Genomic DNA, 21,415 nt, shown 5'->3' with positions numbered 1-21,415 from the left:
TGCTTTTATTTTACAGATGTCCCTCTCTGTAGAATTCTACTCAGAAGCATGCACGAGGTTTACTATTCAACACTGATTTTATAATTCCCTACATAAAGTCTTCCCTTATTAATCTAAGTATTTCCAAGTAACAAAATATTGTGTATTTTGATACATGAATTTTTTCATTATTTAACCACTTTTCTGTATCTATTTTACAGGTTCTGAAAATGGAATGGGGAGGAGATTATTCTCTTGATTCTTCCAATTTAGATTGTTTATTAAATATCCTTCCTGGAGAATTGGAGTTTCAACAAATCCTTAGTGATCTTGATGAAAAAATAAAGAAGAACTCTTCTAGGTAAAGAGTATTTTCTATATGCCAAAAATATTAGTGAAAGTCATTACATTTAGGAAGAAATACAGCTTTTCTTTCTTTTCTAGTTGTAGATTAAAATTCTGATAATTATTTCAGTAGTAATTTTACCTTAAACACTTGAGCATTTAACAAATTTTTAATGCTATATAATTTTTGTGCTATAGTCTTTCTCTGTACGGTATTTTTAACGGTTGAATCATCTTAATCTTAGGAATTATTGCAGTAGGTGTGATAGTGGAGGAAGAAAATATGTATTCCCATGACAGTTGTATTTCCTACAGCTATGACATAGATTTTTTATTCACTAAAAGAGCTACAGAATTTTACAAAAAAGACCAAAATTGGAACTCAGTATGTTCTTTAAGCATTTCTAATGGAAGTAGAAAAAGCAAGTAAGTTATATATATATAATTTTTCTTATATAAGCCATTATTTCAGTTAAAACTGTTATGCTGCTGTAGAAGATTTTCTAACTAGAATTTGTTTTGTAATATATTTCGTTGTCCACTTCTTTGTAACATACTGGTTTCCAAATATGAATGCTACAGAAACAATGGAGTACTGAAAGAGTTCTTTGTTGATATGGATTTTTTGCATGACTACAAAAAAATCAGCTCAAGGTTTTGTTCCTTATTTGAAAAGTGATGGTGGTGTTTTGTGGCTAAACTCTTTAGTACCTTTAAAATACTTCGATTTGTGAAAGATGCTCATAAGCAAATAAACTAATTGCCCTTTTAAAAATAGTAAGCGTACCTTCAGAGATATAGCAAATAGCAGAATTTTGTTTTAGATTTGGAAAATGCTTGCCTTTGGACAACATTGCATGTTATAGAGTTGTATGATTTCAAAGAATACCCTTCATGACATATATTTTAAGACTGTGTAATTTTAATGAAGTCCACATTTTGGTCCTTCATTTTGGAGGTCTTTGCTCCCAAACAGCTTCCTGAAGAATAGAGATAAACCATTGCTGTATCTCACTGAAAAATTATGTAGGTCATCTCTAAATTATTGTTATATTTCTTATGCCAGGCTGAGACATTTTTCAGGCTTTTTATTTATATTACTCATATCTCACATTTTGAACATTTTCTTTTAAAAACTTAGTGTTTACAAATGTAGTTGCAATAGTAATAATCCCACGGTAGCAATGATAGTGAAGATCTGGGAAATACGCTATTGTGGACCATACTGCAATTTCATATTACAGTTTTCCAGCTGTTGACATCAGTGAAATGTAGATACTTACTTAGAGTTTAGTTGATGTCATAACACATTTATAGGTACTTATGTTTTGAGTTGCTATGTTCTTATATATCTGGAAAAAACAGAATCAGCATTTTTGACAGGTGTGTTGTCACCTCTTCAACTACCAAATAAGAGTGATTTTGTCATCATTATGCAGAGCCAGCCTGAGAGTTAGAAAGATTGTTATCAAGATGAGCCTTTGGAATGCATGCTTTGCTACTCCTTTTGTTTTTAATGTGTGCAAAATGTATGCTGCTAGTTGAGAAAACTTTTGGCTATGGGAAAGCAGGCCAGCTGTTCATTCCTTTAAATGGTACTTTACATCAGTTAACATTTTATGTTACATTTTACGTTAACATAATCACAGTGGAACTATTTGTACATTTTTAAGAAGGCTGATTGTCCCCATCTTAGGGACATAGTCCAACAAATTAGAAGGGCCTTTTGCTGTAAGTTTTGTAAGAACCAAATGGTATTATATGCGAGAAGAGCAGGAAATTGGATTAGGGTGTGGTACACAGCAATGCACGTCAGAAAAAGCTTTGTATTTCTGCTGAATAGACACTTAAGCTAGTTTTTAAACTAATTTTCAGAAGGAAAATCAGAAAGTAGACCTGTAGTTACCAGGTGATATTTTGCTCCTGTAATATGTCAGTTTCAGAAATGGAGAGGAGTTTAAAAGAAGATGGACAGCAGCTGATGTGACTTTTAAATTAAAAAGAGTCCTTTTATTGCTAATATATTAGAGGTAGCATGGAATGAAATCATTTTCAAGTTACCATTGATCTTTGTAAGTGGTATGATAAGAGCAGCTCTATGCGCTACAGTGATACAATTGGAATACAATCCATTTTTCATCAGGTAGATTTATGATTTTATTATACCACAGAGAATAAACATAATAGTATACAGCATATATATATTTTTAAAAATAAAACATTGTGTAAAAAATTATGATCCAAAAGTGTGTAAATCACTTGAATGCTCATTTATTGCCTTCCAAGTGAATAGCTTTTATAAAATTGTGTGACACGACAAATCAGATATGCTTTCAGCAGTTGAATTACCTTCAGTATTTTTGTATTGTACCAATTCTATTTGGTGCTATATCAAAAGAACAACAACAACAAAAAAAAGGCCAGCTGTGCAAAATTGTTTTATTTCTAAGTTTTAAGGGAGTAAGTGGTTCATTCATTCACTATCATATAACAGAGCTCTTATTACACTTGAATGTTAACTTTATTTTTACAGCAGTTTATAGAGGCACGTGAATATGAACTATCGAAACCATTGTCATTGCTGTCCAGTTATATGCAGTGATATTGTCAGGTTATTGTAAAGCATGAAGTTGCATTCATAATTTCATCAGGACAGCCATTTGTCTTCAGTCGTTCCCCTCACATTTGCTTTGACTTTTGCTGTTTATCAAAATTGAGGGTTTGGATTTTTTTTTTTCTAGTTTTTGAGCGATCCACAGAACTAAAGTTTCAGCTGATATTTAATACTTCTAAACAGAAAATAAGGTGCAGAGCTTGAAACCAAGCTTATAGTGCATAACTTGAAAGTGATTCTACGCATGAAATCTCTTCAGCAGTTGATTTTTTTTTTTGTGTATTCAGTTGTTTCTTCAGTGAGTGATTGGCTTAACATGTGAATAATAGGACTATCTGGCAAGTACCTCAATAAGGATGTTAGTATGGCATTTTCCAGTTGTTGACTATAACTTTGCTGATTTGCATAGAAATACTTCCCACTATCAACACCTCACATCAAAGGGATGGAGGAGTTTCAAACAGGGTATTAAGCACTACTGTTTCATTCCATTTTCTTATCAGAATTGGAGTGTGCAAGGGCTCCTGTGTTTTTAAACTGAGATGTGCTGCAAGAGTTATCTTTCTCTATTGTATTTTGAAGAAAATCTTGGTGTATTCCTCTCTGGAATTTTCAGGAAGCAGCTATACCTCACTTTCTTGGGATTCAAAAGAATTAGCAAAATCTTGGCATCTCCAACCAAAATCCCAATAGTGGCTGAGTATTTGGGAGAATTTCAAACTAGAGCTAATAGTAGAGGAATAAAATTGATAATTTTATCAGTTTTACTTGGGCCTAATGTTTATCACAGCTCTCAAAAAGAATTTGACTCTTCTACGTGAATGTAACCTGCTTGCCATACAAGTACATTACTGTAGTATTTAGTTGAGAATTTAGTACCTATTAAGATGGTAGAATAATGTTACTAAAATCTTTGTCAAAATAGTATCTGTCTACCCACTGCCCTGGACTAATTGCTAGGAATGAGTAATTAAAATGAGAAAGGAATGTAATTTTATTCCTATTCAGCCTGTGTTGTCTTTGTGGATGATCACTGAGTTCAGGATAGTTGTTTCTTACGACCTTACTAGCTGGACAGCACAAAGTTTCTCAGAGATTGGCTATTTTAACAGACACACAATTTCTTAACTCCCATCTGCAGTGATTATAATTGTGTTACTGTCTTAGGCAGTTAGTTAGCTGTCATGTACATCTACAGAAGCTGTAATCAGATCTTTGACTGCACTGCAAAATATCCCAATTCATTTCATATGAGGATACAAGAGACAATGGTTTTTTAGCCATTATTTTTCACTATCATGTTTTGGTCAATTGAGTTGAAAGACTCCTATGTTTTACTGCCAGTCTTCTGAAATAACTTATCAAGGCAAAGCTTTTATCTTGTGGACTGAAATATCTCAAGTCTTTAAAACAAGATTGGAAATTAAAGGTAGGCAGTGGTTCTGTTAAAACTGATGGTTCTATATGGTTAAGCTGTTGAGTAAGTTTCTCTTGCTGAGGTGCAGCAAAGTCATCGCTGTTCTATTTCTTTCTGGTTTCAATGGTATAGTTACTTTACAGTTTCTGTGTATATGTTTGGTAAGTAGCTAAATTAGAGATATGAAGTAGCTTGCAAAGTCCTTGAAGCAGGGGCTGTGTTTTTGTTTTATATCTTAAGGTCCAAGACTACAATAGGAAGAATTTGAGGAAGTGAATTTTTTCAAGGCTTTTAGCTTTATAATAAGCCTGTAACTTTCAGACTCATATTTTAAAGAATTACTGGTTTTAAAAACAAGTGTCAAGATATATTTGTCTTAATAGAGTTTTTCTAAAGAGGTGAAGTTTTTGTAGTCAGTCTTTCCATCAGTTTTGTGTTGCTGCTTACAAAATAATGTTTAGCTTCATTCTTATTGGTCTTTTTTTTTTTTTTTAATAGAACTTAAATACAAAATATGAATAAGAGAATAATATAGTTAAACTATGAAAAAAAAGTTAACATACACACAAATATGAGGTGATAACAAAACCTATATTATTAGCAGTAGCAGCTTTACTTTCTAGCTTTCTCCCCTGTTGTTGAGGTCACCGTTGTAAAGAACAAAAATATAAAAAGGAATTTCATCTGTTCATGCAGTTAGGTTAATGAGAGTAAGAAAATAGACATGCCAGAAAGAATAAGCTGATGGTCAGGTAGACTAGAAAGGAACAGCATAAACATTATAGGCCTGGAACTATAATAATCTAATTTTTTTCAGAATTTCAGAAATCTTAAGAGATACATTGTACCGTGAATTTTACTATATATTGTCATAAGCATTGCAGGAACATGCAAGATGATAAATAGCCATTTTTGGTTAAACCTCTTGTTTCTGTTCAAGATGAAGTTATCAAAACATTCTTTGCATGAATCTTTATGGTTTTTTTCAGTTAGATTGTATCTAGCAGTTTAAAAGTTACTAGAAAATGTTATTTATGTTTATGGTTAAATTACTGTTTATTAACACACAGTAGTGCGGAGGCGTCAGCAATGACCTCATGAAACTCTCTGTAGATCATTGGAATTTTTCTTAGTATTTCCTCTTTGGCAGGTCAGCTTTCATTAAATAAAACAAAATGTTTGTTTCCACATGGGAGAAAACGTAACAAGGAAAATGTCTGTGGGAATTATACTGGTAAAAGCCTTTCTCAAAGATTTCTTACTATGCAAAGTGTACAGCAGGTCCTCTGACACACAGGCTTCCAAATGATGTGACTGATTTTGTGTAAAATGACCTGTGTCTTTAGCAGTCAAGCTTTTTAATGAATATATGTGATAATAACAAAGTAGTATTATATTAGTGCTTCTATCTTCAAAAAACAGTGGAAACAATTATTTCATTACGTTTAAAACAAACTGTTCTTAACAAAAGCCATGTAAACTGATTCTAAAAGTAGATCTCCATGAATATGAGGATCTTAAGCATAAGTAACATGAGGTTTAAAGATAATTTCACTTTATAGCTTAGCAGTTCAATTTAACCAATCTCATTGTCATTTTATGGCTGTTCCATATGCTATATGAAATAAATTGAAACGGTGCTTGTTAGAAATTGAAAGGAGTTGGAAGATCATCCTTCAACTTACTCATAGTAATCTTAGGCAATGGAAAATGATATATGGAGACAGCAACACTCATTTTGATACACTGGTTTTCAAAATAATTTTGTATCAGTATGACAGTGCTTACACTATCAGTTCCATTATAGGACTTGGTTTGTAGCTGTTTGTCCATTGATGCAGCCACTTAAAAAGCAGTCTCTCCACGTGATTTGGTTATTCCTAAAAACTGCCATTAACTTAATAAATAAGAGCACCTAGGAGTCTCAAACTGAGACTGTCTGTCTACAGTGGGAATACTTACCAAATGGTATTGACATGCTACTCCAGAAAAGCACTCTAGTGTGGACACAGGTAACATAACAGAACTTTGCTTAGGGTGTAAACAAAAAGAGGCAAAAGAGTAAAAAGAAGAAGCTATTTCAGCGATATCGTTTTCACTGGCATAATGGTATACCAGTAGTACTAACCACAAGCATTGATGTGCCCACAAAGGCTCAAGATACTCTTTGCGTGGGACTAATGGATTTCTTTCTTGAAAAATCAGTCAATTTTACAAAAATCCATATGAGAATAACTATCAGATTTCTTTGCTACAGAGAAAAGTTAATTTTTTCTTTGAGCTTTTATATTCCACTCCTTGTTTAGTAGTTTGGTGACTGGTTTTTTCTGTTTATGTCTGAACAGTTCCACAGGTTCAAAGAAAAGTGAAATCATCTGTGGAAGAAAAATTAATTGAGGGCTGTTAAATATGAGGACACTGTCTGATTTAAGTCCTTGTGTCACAAACTGCTAGAGATGATGAAAATATTCTGAGAAATTTTAACATTTTTTTTTCTTCTTTTTTTTTCTTCTTCTTTGGCATCTCGTAGTGACTACTGTCAGAGACATGGAGACCTTCCATCTGAGCAGGAACAGCTATTCTAATGTAGTACCAGTAGGCTAATTTCCAACAGAAGAATTAAGCACCTTCTGGTTAGGTTCAGCAATGTCTTAACATTGGTACCTGAGCACCTAAAACGTTAATTGTATGCCTCACCTTACCATTGAGGTTTAGAGTTTCAGAGGATGTTTCAAAAAACATATGTATGGAGCAGAGAACCAGTTAATGGCAGAAAACAGGTAGAAAGCATTAAGTACTAAACTATGTCTGATTTCCCTGTTGTACTCCAGGTCTTGTATTCCTCATTTAGATAGGGTTGCACACAGACTTGGTTGTATTTTTCCAATGGCTGCACATGATTTTAACACTATGTATACTCCCATCCTCCGTGTATAGTGTCAGTTGACATCATCTGGGTTGATGCCTCAATTTGTTCAAAAAAAGGAGCTTATTTACTGCACTGAGCTTAAGTTAAACCTTAATGAAAAAGCATTATTTGGGGAAAAAAAAGGAACTTAGCACTTTATATGGCTTTTTGTAATTGTACGTTTAAGAATAAAATTCATTAAATAATTAAGCACATCTTTCACATCAAAATTATATATTTTGTTCACAGTTTTTAAAACTTCAGCAAATTTCCTTTCTAAAAAAGGAAATCAAAGTCTCATTCTCCCTACACTGATATGAAATTATAGTTTTAAATACTAACCTACATAGTGAGAATACTTGTAGTTCTATTTGGCGGAAGTCTTTTATTTAAAATGACTGCTTTCGAAACTCATATAATACACACTAAAATGTTTTGTTTTTTTTTTCCAGTGGTAGCCAACTTCCTAAATATTTCATTTAATGATGTAATTAACGTAAAGGAATAAGTATCTATAATCAACAATGTTCATGTAATACCAAGTGTTGACAAAAATCTTATAAAAAAAAAAAAGCACTGTTTTTGAGGCCATGTTTACCTACAGTATGTTCTAAGTAAACAGGATTAAAATATTTTTATTTAATGAAAAACAGTTTTAGTCCTAATTCACTGTTTACTTTATTGGAATAAAAGGATTAAATAAAATGAACAGACTTATCATGATTTGTACCTACAGGGAAGGCCACTGAAATTTATCCACCTAATCCCCTTATCAGCATTGGGACAAATTACCAAAATATCTGGTCTTGAGAAGGTTGTAGCCTATTCATAGCTTGTAGTTTATTGGATTGCATGCAGATTCCTATGTCAAAGATGAGTGTAAAAACTGGTTCATAATTGAAACAGATTGGCACAGACTAACAACAGTAGTCCCTTTTACAATGCACAATGCTGTAATCTATTGGGTATGATTGAATGAGGGACATCAGCACACCACAATAAAAGCCTTTGATAGTGTCCCAGGAGTCAAGGTGTATGAACAAGGTATTTAGTTTCGTAGTCCTGAGAACAGGTTTCACAAGTTAAAAAGATACATGCCAATCTTTTGTCAAGTTTGGAATTGGTATTCATGGCTGGGCTGTCCCATCAGGAACCGGAGTGGGCCACAGGCAGAGAGTGATTGTTTTTCAGGAGGTTCTTTGTGCTCCTGATAAGGTCCTTTGATGATGGGAAGATACTTGTTTCAGTGCACTTGATTTTGAACTCAGTCATGCTCAGGACCGTCTTAAGACTTTTGCATCAATTTTATAGAAGTGTTTTACAGGCCACCCATGTATTCATAAATTGTAATAGTTATTACATATTTAAGCATTAGTTGTAGTTACTGAATTTGGTTTCTGAAGATAATACAGCTGTAAAATGTGGTGACTTTATTTTGATAGAGTAGATACACTTTGAAAGGTTTACTTCGTGTCTTCTAAATGTAAAACAAACATACCTGTAATTCTTAATTAATACAATTAAATATGGGAAAATAAGCTGTTTGAAATGACCTACTGATTTTGATGAAATTTTTTGTAGAAGTTGTGTAGTCATTGTTTTGGAAACAATTTATGTATTTTTTTTCTGACATTCAAAATGCTACACTTCTGCTTACACTTACATTCTTATGATCGTCCTTGCATTCTATAATTGTAGTTGATGCAGTTTTCATGTTCAGCTCGTTGTTATTTAGTACTGTATTTTAAAGAAACAAAAAGCACAAAGTGAAACCTATCATAGATGATAAGTCTTGATGGCATTCTCAGAAAAAATATACTTCTTTCTTTTGTGCTTGTTGTAGGTAACTTTAAAAGGAAAACGCAGACTACTGTTTATCTCAGCTGAATTTAGTGTGATCATTTGCTTTTTTTTTTTCCCCCTGTTTTTTTAAAATGTCAATTCAAACTAACAGACTCAGTTCCCACAGGTACGGATGACACTGATTTACTTTATTGCTGTTGATCAGAATGAGACAGCTAGTAGGAATTTAGGGTACATTGCATAACATCTGTAAAAGAATAAAATACAAATCACTCAATAAAGGAGAAAATCCAGTAGAAAATCAAATAAATACTTCTTCCTCATCCTGAAAACAGTACTGCAAGCAGAATTAAATGATGAAGTATAGTCGGTGGGTGATATGCAGAATGGCCTTTCATCACTGATTTCTTATTAAAAATTGATATGGGTTAGTAGTGTTTAAGATTTTTTTTTTTATTTCATCTTCAAAGCAGATTATATTTTTAATAAAAATATGTTCCTCAAAAAAGATGACATTTCATGGAAAATGAATCTTTCCACACAGAGAAGTTATGCAGAAAAAAATAAGAAACTTTATTCAAGGTTACTAATTAAAAAAAAGTTTTCAATTTTTTTTTTTTTTTTTAAAACTGGAGGTCTTTAATTTGGTATTTTTGTCACGTCTTGTAATACACTTAAATATTTGATTTGTTTTCCAGTTTCTTTTCTTCCTTCCTTTCTCACTCTCCTTTTCTTCTGTTCCTGTCCTCTTTTCTAGTCGTCTTCTCTTGTCTTCTTTTGCCAAGACTAGTCAAGTTTGAAAATGTTAGAGAGCAGTTAAAGAAAAACGGCCATACTTCATCTCTATAAAATAGAGAGGAGAGTGGCAGTATAATATGCAAGTTTGTTGTTTGGTTGATGTCATGAAAATAGAAAGGAATATGATCAAAAGTATCTGACACTGAAATACCTGTAAAGAGCTCAGTCTCATCTAATCCTGTAAATCTACAGAGACAGAAAGAACTAAATTTTAATTTGTGTTAAACCTTGCATCCTTCATTAGCTGTAAGAACATAAATGGAATAACTAATATACTCCAAAATAAAATTCAAATAGTAGTGAGAATCACTTTGCACTTCAATAAACCAAAACTGGCCTCACTCTTATTGTTGGCTCTGTTTGTATTAAACCTGTATCTGGGTAGATCTAGTCAATACTATTTTTCTAACTGAAACTGTATAAAATATTAAGCATTGCTTTTAAAAAAAAGTAGTTCTGAAATACTGAAAAGGTGTTTTTGCAGGAAAAGATATAGAGTTAGGTTGTTTCTGGATTTTTCTTTTTTTTGTTGTTTTCATGTAAGGGTCCACATAAATAGAAATAAAATCTTTGGATTTTCAGTTGTTCTTGTGATTTTTTGCAACTGAAATCCCTGTAATAACTATACCAGCCACATCTGATTTCATAAACAGGAGTATGATTCTAGATTAATGTTAAGGAGTGGATCAGCTCCTTCAAAACAAACTCTGTTTTCTTTCAAGTATTCTAATGACAAAAACAAGGAAGAAAAGATCTGCTTTCTCAGCACAACTGACTCTAAAATTCTTTTCAGCATTTCTGTGATGTCAGTGAATCTTTAAGAAGTCGTTAATGTATTTTACGTATTATAAAACAACTGCTGATTGCTAAAGGAAGCAGAATCATACATTCACCTTTGAATATGGTAGTTGATTCAGTTTATATTCTCTGCTTTAGCTAATTAAGCACCAAGGACCAGATCTTAGGTTGGATGATGTCTTATTCACTGACTACTTTATTAAAAAGTACAAGATTGTTTGAGAAGTGAGGCAGTACTTACTCTTGCTGAGGATGGTACAGTCTGGCCTGAAGGAAATTTATTTTAGCTCTGGCTTGACTGTGTTTAAATGTTAATACTGGAAATTTAGGCCTTATTTTGTGAGAGTAATTTAATCTATGACAAAGAAGGACTAGAGTTACATTGATTTGAAGTAGTTTTTCTTTTTAGAATATGGAATATATAAAATGCTTTTATCTCCAAGTCATGAAAAAAACCCTGTGATTTTTGTTTTTGTTTTTTTAGCATAGAAGAGTGTCTTAAAGACCTGCAATCAGAAGTAAATGAAATATGTACCGATGAAATACTACAAAGCACAACTGACTGCCTTCAGTGGCTAAACAACTGCAATTTTAGTTCTCTCAGATCTTCTTCTACACATCATGGAGAGCTGATGGAATTCCTTAGGACCCTGGTAAAAATTGTTTACTAAAGACTTAATGTTTGGGAAAGGTGGTTATATGATGGGTGGAGTTTGGGGGGGGCGAGGGGAGGTTAATTAGTTATTTCAGTCTTCACTGTGGTGAGGATAGTTCAGAAATTTTATTATAAGGCTTAGTACTCTTTTTATGTCCGTGGTAAGGGGTTATGTTTCCTTTTGATCATGCCTTAAATAGACAAACTTGGGACAATCTCTTTTCATGATACTACCACGTGTTTAGCACTGCTAGGACTGTTTTATAAACACGTATTGGTAAAAAACATCTGAAGTATCTGTCTGCACTGAGGCTGTTACTCTTACTGCTTGTTCTTCACTTGTATCAGTATTGATTTAACTTATCTAATACAGATTATTGTCCTTTATGCATTATTTAAGCATTCACTTCCTATCTACTTTTTCAAATTAGAAATGTGGGAGCTACATCCATTGTCCTAGCAAGCTGTACAACTAGACGTAACCAGAAATCAAATTTCACTTCAATGAAAAATGCCATAATTTTAGAAGGCATTTTTGTCCAAAATTTTTATTAAAAGTTAACCTTAGAATATATGTGTAGAAATGGAAGTCTGGAAAACTGAATTGACTACATAAGTGAAGGATGATACCTCAGTAAATGACAGCCTGCAAGTTTATATATAAACTATGTATATGTGTGTTCATATGATGTACATATGTATGAGTGTCAGAACAAGTAAACAGTATCTAGTGGATTATTCTTTATCACTTCCATACCATGTTTTAGTTGTAGGACATGAACACCTTTAGTTTAAGATTGGCTGTATTGGCAGAGGAAAACTGCTGTGGAGGAGTATTTTCTCCTTTGGGACTATCTCCTGGCTAGAGCTCAAGCTTCATTAAATTGCCTCTCAGTTTTTTAACTCTTAAAACTGATTGTTGATCTTTCAGTCACCATTGAATCCACTGGATATTTAGCTCTGTCAAATGAGGAAGTCATCTCTAGAAACACCAGGTCTTTAATGTTCATGTGGTGAAGGAGTGATTTTGTCCCCTTCGAACACAGGTGATCAGTATGAATGGTGCTGTTAATAATCACCCCACTCAAGGGTGTCAGAGACTGCTACATGTCATACTTCATCTAAACAAAATGAGAGAATCCCAGAAATTGCTGACTTATGAAGTCTTTTGTTATTCCTCTTAGTCCAGTTAGATCCTTACTAAAACTCCCTCAGAAGAGGGCATGACAATGAGGACTTACTTGTGTCCATTCACTGCCTTCTTCCTTCTCCAAGGTCTATTCAAGCCATATACCTGAACACCAGGTGGCGGCATTTGTTTGGGAAACATCAAAATGTCCCCATCTCTGGAATACTTTGGGTATATTTTATATAAAATGTGCTTTCCAGCTCTTCAGGTTCTCAGGAGCTTACTGACTGCATGACAGTCTGGCTGTGGGCTGTAGAGTCCAGTTAAGCTTTGAGAATGGCTCTGTGGCAGGCTGCTAAACAGACAGCAAAGTGTGAGAAGCCTTAAAGTCTCAATTCTACACAGCTTATCAGGAAAACATCTGTGGAGCTCAGGAACTTGGACATCACTGTTTCCAGGCTCGTGGCTCCTTAGATAATCCAGCCTGTTGTGTAGATGAGACTGCAGATGAAAAGTGTATGTGTATTAGCATAGACAATCCATCTGTAAGAAGTTATACTTGCAGTGGTAATCTTTACCTCCATGAACAGTTCTGCAGTAAACTATTTTCAATAATATTCAGCATTAATGAGATTGTTACAGTCTGACCTTTCTTAAATGTGTATCTCCAGCCATTGAACTCGTTACTCTGTTGACTTAATTTTGCACGTGCAAGCTTTTAATTAAGTATCATATTACACATTTCAATAATAGTAACCTTCCTTCTACTTCAGGACAATATCCCTATTCACTGTTATCCCTTATTACGTGTGTTTGTTTTATTAGGGATTTTTTTTATCTTTTAAGCTGCTGGAACAATTAAAAAAATAGTGCAAAGTTCTGTATGTGTTTTGGCTGAGGTGCTGTATTTAGGTTTATTGTTTGCATAGTATTCTCATGCATTTGTGAACTCTTATGGAAATACTGACAGGTTCTTCATGAAGCCTGAAAATGTTAATTATGTGAAATTTTGCTTTTCCGTGTACTGTTTTGTAATTCTAAATATTTAAAAGCTGAATATGTACATGAACACATCTTCATTAAATTCTGTTCCTGCTAAACTAATGACAAAATTTTTTTTTTAACAAAATCTTCATCTTATTGGATTTGTTTATTGATTTGATAGGTCGTAATCTATAGTAGGTAGTAGTCTGGTTGGTAGACCGCAAATATTTTCCTGTATATTATTGTCACCAACTTTCTGTGCTCATAAGAGAACTTTTCATGCTTCTCTAAAACCTTTGGATACTGATTTGGATCTTTTTCTCTTGAATAGTTTTGGCATCATCTTCTGAAGTATTTTTACAGGTTAATTTTTAAATAGAAAAGCCTATATAATATAGGCAATGTTCAAAGAGACCCGATGACACTGTGTTTTCAGAGCTTCAAAGTTCAGTTCAGGTGCTCTTTTCCTGAGTAATACTAAGTCTAGGATGGCATCTGCAGGCTCCCTACTTTTAATGCTTTAGTATAAGTTGCAAAGGGCTTGAAACAATACTTAGATTCTTATTGGCTTTCATGAATTAAAATGTTTCTGCTTAACCTTAAAAAACAACAGTAGGGATTTGATTGGAAGACATTTTGGATTCATCATCCAAAGGCATCAGTTAAATTCACTGTTTTGACAGCTTCTCTTGTTTTGTTCATTTCAGAGTACGGTATTTGAGCATGATTCATAAAAAAAAATTAGCCTTTAAACTCCAGAAGTCTACCTGTAGAGACTTGACTCTTCAACACAGTGGTTAGTGATTAGGGTTTCAGTTTACACGCTGACACACACTCTCTTTGGGGCCACAAAACTTCATAGAGTACTTCAGTAGATAATAAAAGAAAATCAAACCAGCCTTATGTATATGCATATTGATAGGTATGTGTTAAGATTTTAACTAGTTATACATACTTCTATCACATGCACATGCTTTTATAGGATGATATTTGACTGAAAATTTCCTTTATTATTCTGTCTTCCACATGTGTTTCCTGCTTGTAAGTAAAAAAAATTCACAGGAAGCATTCTGAAATAAAGATATGAAAATGGAAGAAAAATAGCTAGTCTATGATTTTTGAGACTTTCCGTTATAGGATACAATCATGCTCTCTGTCTTTTATTCAGAATTAGCTTCTGTGGTGCAAGTCTTTTATGTTTTAATTTTCATCACAGAGCACTCCAGAGTAGAGGGCAAGAGGAAGGTTAAACTCTTGTTTTCTCCCATAAGACTGCAACAGTTTTGAATCATCCAGAACAAAGAACAGGAGTTCTGATATTCAAAATTTTTGTGACTCAAAAGCATGAGGGAAAAAAAAAGCCCACTGAAGTTTTTGTTTAAAATTTTGTCTTTTCTATTTTTTTTTATAAATTATCTATTGATAAAAGCTTGCTACAGTAGAAAAATTGAACATTTTGTATTTGGAAATTATTATATTTATGCAATACCACACTCAAATTTGATTTATTTATCTCTCTTTCAAAATGGGAAAAGAAATAAAACTAATCATTTCCTCAAATACTGTAGGTTAAATATATCAGTAGTTTTGAAGGTGGAAGATTGCCAACAGTTTCATTACCAGCCATGCTTTATAGAATGGAGTATAGCTGGGAGACCCAGATATAGGACATGAGTGGAAAGAACTACCCTTATGCAATTTGCCACACTGCTTTTCTCTGTTGGAGAGAAGCAATAGGAGGTGGGGGAGCAAGCGAGAGAGCTTCCAGATCCTGATTCACCTAAGGCTTGCCTATTTGGTTCCTGAAACCTAGAAAATCAAGAGTACCACCAATGTCACTCAGTTTTCTTGTGACTGTGGTGGGGAAATCTGTAGTCAGCTCTAGTGCAGCTGGAGTATTGAGAACAGATCTTTACAAATAAAAAGCTGATGGGCCTAGAAGTGTGGCCAAAGCCAGCCTGCAGTAGGAAAAATGTTGAGGATGTGGGAAATGGGTTTGTAACAGGCAAGTTTTTTTCTCTGAGAGAGGAAGGAGATTTGGTGTCCAGTGACCATGGGACTTTAGCGTTGTCTTCTACTCATATAATGGACACGCCTTGTTCATGCAAATGGTTCATCTCATACATATTAAGGAAAGCTGCAGAGTGCTGTTTAAATTTGTGTTATTCTGGGCCAAGTAGATAGCATTGAGCTGTGACAAGAGGACCTGCTATTTGCTGCATGGCCTCTTGAAATTGAAGCAGCTCAGATGAAGTAGGAACAGCGCATGCATCCATGTGGTTTTACCTGCTTTGTTAACTGGCTTCCTTCTGCTTCTCCAACCCATATAGCTGAGGTGTATTTAGAGGTCACTGTATTGTTAATGTATCAGTCCGCATCTCAGTTTGACAGGATGCACAGCTTCTTATTCTTCTGCCCTGTGTGCTCTAAGCTTGTTCGATTCTTAACAAGTTTTCAATTTTAGTTCTTTAAGGGGTCCTGGCAAGATTATTTTATGCTTCGAATGGCCTTTTTGACGGTTGCCTGCTGAGCCACAACATAGACGTTTTATAAATTCTTGTCTTGGTTTTGTGAGTAAAACCTGTCATTATCTGTGTAAATCTTGAGTAATTTTTCATACCATTTTCTTTCAAAAATCTGTATGTGGACCACAACAAACAGGCTACCAAGGCTTACCTAATGAATTTTCCAAAGCTTTCCTTTGAATTGTGGGTTAGAATTGGTTGAGAAGAGAGGTTGAGGATGTAAGAAAGACGGGAAGAGGAATGTGAGTTACTGCAGCAAGTAGACAAGGAGATGGATTGATGCATAATTCCATGGGAAAACAGGCTTTGTTATGTTGTTTATATAGCAATTTGTTTGAGTCTCTTATTTGCTGGTAAGATAATTAGCATTGGAAACAATTGGTACTGTAGCATGAAGCTGTTCATTTTATGAACTAGAATTAACAAAACATTTCTAAAATACTGTCTGATTTACCTTTGTTAGCAAAGCTTGCTGAAGAATGAGCAAAATCAAGAAGAAATGATACTTCACTTCCTTCTGGATCTCTCTAGTCAGTGTGGTGTCTCATTTCCCTGTACTCCAAGTGGGACGTCTTTTGAGTTAACGTCTTCCCTTCATGCCATTGAGGATGATTCAACTATGGATGTGAAATCTCTCTGGGATGATGTGAGATTACATCTTCGACGATTTTTAGTAAATAGACTGCAAAGTCAAGAAGAAACAAATACTAATGCTTTACAACAACAAATGGAGTTTAAAACTCAGTGCATACAGCAACTTTTGTTTCTTTATCCTGAATCAGAAGTCTTAACAAAGTATCAAAATATGCAGAATAAACTGGTTAGTGATCTTCTACAGAACTGTATTTTGTCTAGTTGTGGTGAAACAAATTTTGATAAGGTGGTTCGTGGTTACCAAAGTTCCATACCCACATTGTGCACAATGATAAAAGAGGATTTGTATATACTAAGTGGAACTATTGATCCTTCTTCATCATTGAAGTTTATTAATGAAACTTATCTGGATACCATCACTGAAGAAATGACAGTTCTTCTTGAAAGACTTTGTGAGCTGCAGTTCAAAGAAAATGCTCTGCATATAGTTAAGGCAAACAAGATTTCAAAGAAGCATAGAGGAACAGTTCATGCTGTGGGTTAGTAGCCTTATTTTATGTTCATTGTAGTTAGATATTATTTTAATTATACTACTTTTTTCAATATACTTTATTATTTCCTATGAAGAGAGAGGCCTGAGATTATTAATTACAGCTTTATATTTTAAAAATATTACTGCAGCCGAACTATAGACTATGTCAAAATTGTGATGAAAAAGGTGTTAAAGTAAGGGAGAATATCTTATTCTTATGTATATAGAAACCCCACTATAAATCACTGGATAACATTGTCATGTCATTATCATTTTTTTCAGTCTAACTTATTCCAACTGCTGAAATATGTAATAGAATAAGAACTATTTAATCCAGATTTAAAAGAATACAAACTCTTCAGTCTTCTACCCCCACTTTTTTCAAGTTGTCAGAATTTTAAAGGAGATTATAGGAACGTCCATACAATAATGTGACTGTGAAATAGACACAGATTTGTACATCACAGCTGACGCAAAAGATTATTGTGCAGAATCTAACTTTAAAAAAAAAATCATTTAAGTTTTCTAGTCTTGTGAAAGTACAGTAAGTTAGAGTTATTGCTACCTCATAATTTCTTGTTCTAAGGATTTAAGGCAGGAAAGGAATCTGTTATTGATGTGGTATTTTCTGTACTTTCTTTTTACAGTTGGTGAGTCTAAGGTGCTAATTTCCAAAGGGAGGAATCAGAGCTTTAGGAAAAAAAATCATACAGAATAGAAACTTTTGTAACATAATTGCAAGATTGTATGTAATTGCTTTTTCAATGCAGGGTTTTGAGCATTCCTCTGTGCAAGAGCTGTTTGTTTAAAACATAGCCTTCCATAAAGGTGAAGTAGTTTGCAGGCAGAAAATATTAAAAGTTTACAATCATGTGAAAAATACAGAAACAGAAGATAGATCTTTGGGTTGTACAACATACACAAAGGATGAGTGAGGTAATGATTTACCAGGTCTACGCAGAATAAAATTATACTCTTGTGAGTTTTAAAATCAATATACATGTTAGTGTAAGTCAACTGGAAATTCCAATAGAAGAAATGCAGAAATAATTTTTCAACAGGAGCTGAAACATGTGAAAGGATCAGAAGTTCAACATAAAGCTGATACATTAGTAGGATGGAGTGTTGGTGGGAAACAAGGAAAAGTAGTGTCAGAGTAATGTTGAGTTATGAAATAAATGACAAGAACTGTATCTTTGAGTTACATAGTGAGATGGGAGTCAGTATTCACTGAAAGTATTCACTGACAAAAAAATGACTAGTAGGGAACTGGAAGTTTGTAGTTTAATTTTTCTTTCAATCTCAAAACAGCTGACAAAGATGGGGAGGTTCAGTTATCTCCATTTTACATCTAAGACATGACATGGAGATTAAAGTGACCATAAGGGTGGCTCTAAAAAAACCACACATTAACTGCTTCTATATTACAAGAAGGAAGAGAACAGTCCCTCAATCTATTAAGATAGTAATTCCTCTGCTGAAATTTTCTTTGCCACAAGATGTGTCTTTACATGTTTTTCTGTCAGCACATCTATCAGGACAGATTCCCAGTGCACAGTTCGATTGTATATTCAAGAGAACAGAGGAAGGTGAAAATATACACAGTAAATCTTGGGACCTGCTTGCAACTTTTAAAACGTTTGCTGCAATTAATTTAAAAAAAAAAATCTCTATATTTCATAAATCCCACAGAATATTTTTATTTTTATTCAAAATGTATTAAAGGTCAGATTTGCAGGTACAGCAGCTGTCCCCTTAGCACCCATAAAACGTGTTTAGAAGTGGTGTTTGTTAACATCATTTAATCCTCAAAATTACTTTCTTCACAGTGGCTGTCATGCTCCTGCCTTCCTCTCTTTGCTGTATAGCACTTCATATTATTTTACTTCAAGAGGTTGGTATGCAAGGCAAGCATTGATTTGCCTGCAGTCTTTCTTACTAGTTTTCTAGCAGGCTAGAGCAAAATAGGGGTCAGAGTTGTGAAGTTACATAGGACTTTTTTTTTTTTTTTTTTTCATTTTGTGGACATGTCATAGCCTATTATTTTGTATTCTTAATCAACTCAAGCAAAACTTGTATCATTACCAAAACAATTATTGTTGAATAGTTAATTGTATGTGAGCTCATATGTGAAGAGTCTTTTCTGGAAAGAGATTTCTCTCTTCTAAATGTCTGAATATACTGCATTTGTACCACACTAAGTCAGAAATAGGCATCCTTCCCTTGGAATTAAAGTGTTCTCAGGGCAGTTCACACTGAAATAACTAATCTGGAAAAAAAACTACAGAATAACTATTTTGGGAGGTTTATAATGGTAGACAAGTTCTTAGTGTCAAGTGGCTTTTCCTACTTGGGACTCTTATTAAATTCTGATACCTTTGCTGCCCTCCCACAATGAGAGTGGAAGTCTGTATTTATACATAGGTTAAGGTAAAAGACAGCTTTAATAGGTTGCCTTGACAGTGATACCCAGTTTGCCAAGTATCAAAAAAAAAGCATGCTGGAATATGGAGGGAAGGGGAGAAAGGGAAGGAGATTTTTTTCTTAGCTGAAAGACAGTTATGCGAATGTGTTTCTTATTTTTTGATGCGTGTTGCCTCTGCCCTCTGGGAACCACCAAACCAGCACACTTCAGAACAGCAAAATAATTTAATCTAGGACGTTCAATGGGACTGTTATCCCAGAGGTGAAAAAAGTGTTTGTGTTTACTTAGTCCACCCTCAGGGAAATGTGGTTTTTTTGTTTGTTGTTTTTTTTTTTCCTTTTCCATAAGAACTGCTGTAATTGATCCTACTATATAGGAGAGGAGAAAATAACAGAAAATAAGGAAAAAATGCTAGAACCTCAGAAAACTTCATATAGATGACCTAGTTCTGTCAGAAAAATATAGGTAGCATATAACAAACCTTAAGAGGGTTATGAATTTTTAAAATATTTCGTATATAACAATCTATTTGTGAAGTGAGGAATTAACATTTTTGTTTTCATACTGTATTAGAACAGTTATTTGTCAAGTACTGTAATGAGGTTGTATCCATTTATCAGGATTGAGGATGAGCATGGTTTGAGAGAGAAGCTGGCAAAATGGTATCTGAAAAAACAAATGCTTTGGAACTTGGCATCTTGGATTGCCAGCTCTAGTGGAGGCAGGTGGTTTTATGTTATATCTTGATCGTGTTCCCAGTTAAATCAGTTATTACCTTTACCAGTGCAGGATTCAGCCATTAGTATTTGGGTTACATTGTTGTAATAGGTTTTTATCTAGCATGGGTCATAATTTCTCATCACATCATGGATGTTTCAATCTGCTAAAATAATATCCAAGGAATGTTTCCCAGCTCCCCCCACCCAAATATTTTTTGATGGAATTTTGTAATATGTTGTTTTGGCCTTTCGATCAAATTAATCATATGTGTCTTTCAAAAGTTTATGTAATGTTACATAATTTAAAAAAATACTAAAAACGTTATGTATCTGTTAACATACTTAGCATGGAAAGAATCATGCAGACAGATGGTTTTCGGCTTATCTCTTATGATTTTTTGCTTCAATATCCAATGTGATATTTCTCAGAAATTATTTGCAGTAAGTCTATTAAATGTGCATTGTACTTCTACCTTTTGAATGTTTTTCCTGTTCATTTGTTTCCAAAAATGTTAAGCTAGTTTAATCAGGCATTAGTAACCTATCTTAATCCTTCATCTCTTTTAGATGAAGGAACAGCTACTCTTATAACTGATAAGACGTCAGCCAAAGAAACTTAAAACCCATGAAATTATACACGTTTTATGTATTAGTGGAAGGTTTTCTTTGGTTTTATTTATATATTTTTTATATATATACCAAGCGAGTGTAAATACATGTGTAGACAAATTAGCCTATTTTTTAATTTCCTATGCTTAAAACTAAACAGAGATTAGAGCTTTGAATTTTATTTTTTGTGACATATTCAAATTCATTAGCTTAATATTTTCATTTAATCATGAACTTGCCCAAGACCCTTAAATAGGCTCTCAAAGCTAATGGCATTTGCCACTAAAATACATATTTTAGTATATTTATATAATTAATCACTTTTAAAATGTTAAATGAAATTTATTTTTAAAATCTGAGGCAATACATAGTGTGTTCATTAAAAACAGTAGATTATTTTTAAGAAAATATTGCAAAGTGGCGGTAAACTGAAGTGATGCAGATTTGACTACGCATGTTATTAGCTACAAAGTAATTAAATCACCTTCACTGACATATTTCGATATTCATATTTTACACTGTTAGTCCAGTATACCATCCTCTTACTTATATATCCAGCAGGCTTCCTTTCTCTTTTCTTT

General features: G+C 33.6%; 1 protein-coding gene across 1 annotated transcript in view; it reads left to right on the top strand.

Moving 5' to 3' along the window:
• Positions 1-206: 206 nt before the first annotated feature.
• Positions 207-21,415, top strand: part of KIAA0825 — a gene marked incomplete at its 3' end in the record, with an annotated part of 216,201 nt that continues 194,992 nt past the window's right edge. Inside the window, exons 1-3 of the mRNA XM_082335764.1 lie at positions 207-340; positions 11,147-11,315; positions 16,419-17,088. Coding sequence (XP_082191890.1) covers positions 210-340; positions 11,147-11,315; positions 16,419-17,088 — 970 coding nt within the window. The 5' untranslated portion in view covers positions 207-209. The remainder of the gene's footprint in view (positions 341-11,146; positions 11,316-16,418; positions 17,089-21,415) is intronic.

Source organism: Platalea leucorodia (genome assembly GCF_965183815.1).
Source record: "Platalea leucorodia genome assembly, chromosome: Z".
NCBI lineage: Eukaryota > Metazoa > Chordata > Aves > Pelecaniformes > Threskiornithidae > Platalea > Platalea leucorodia.
This window is presented reverse-complemented; position numbering and strand designations above follow the sequence as displayed.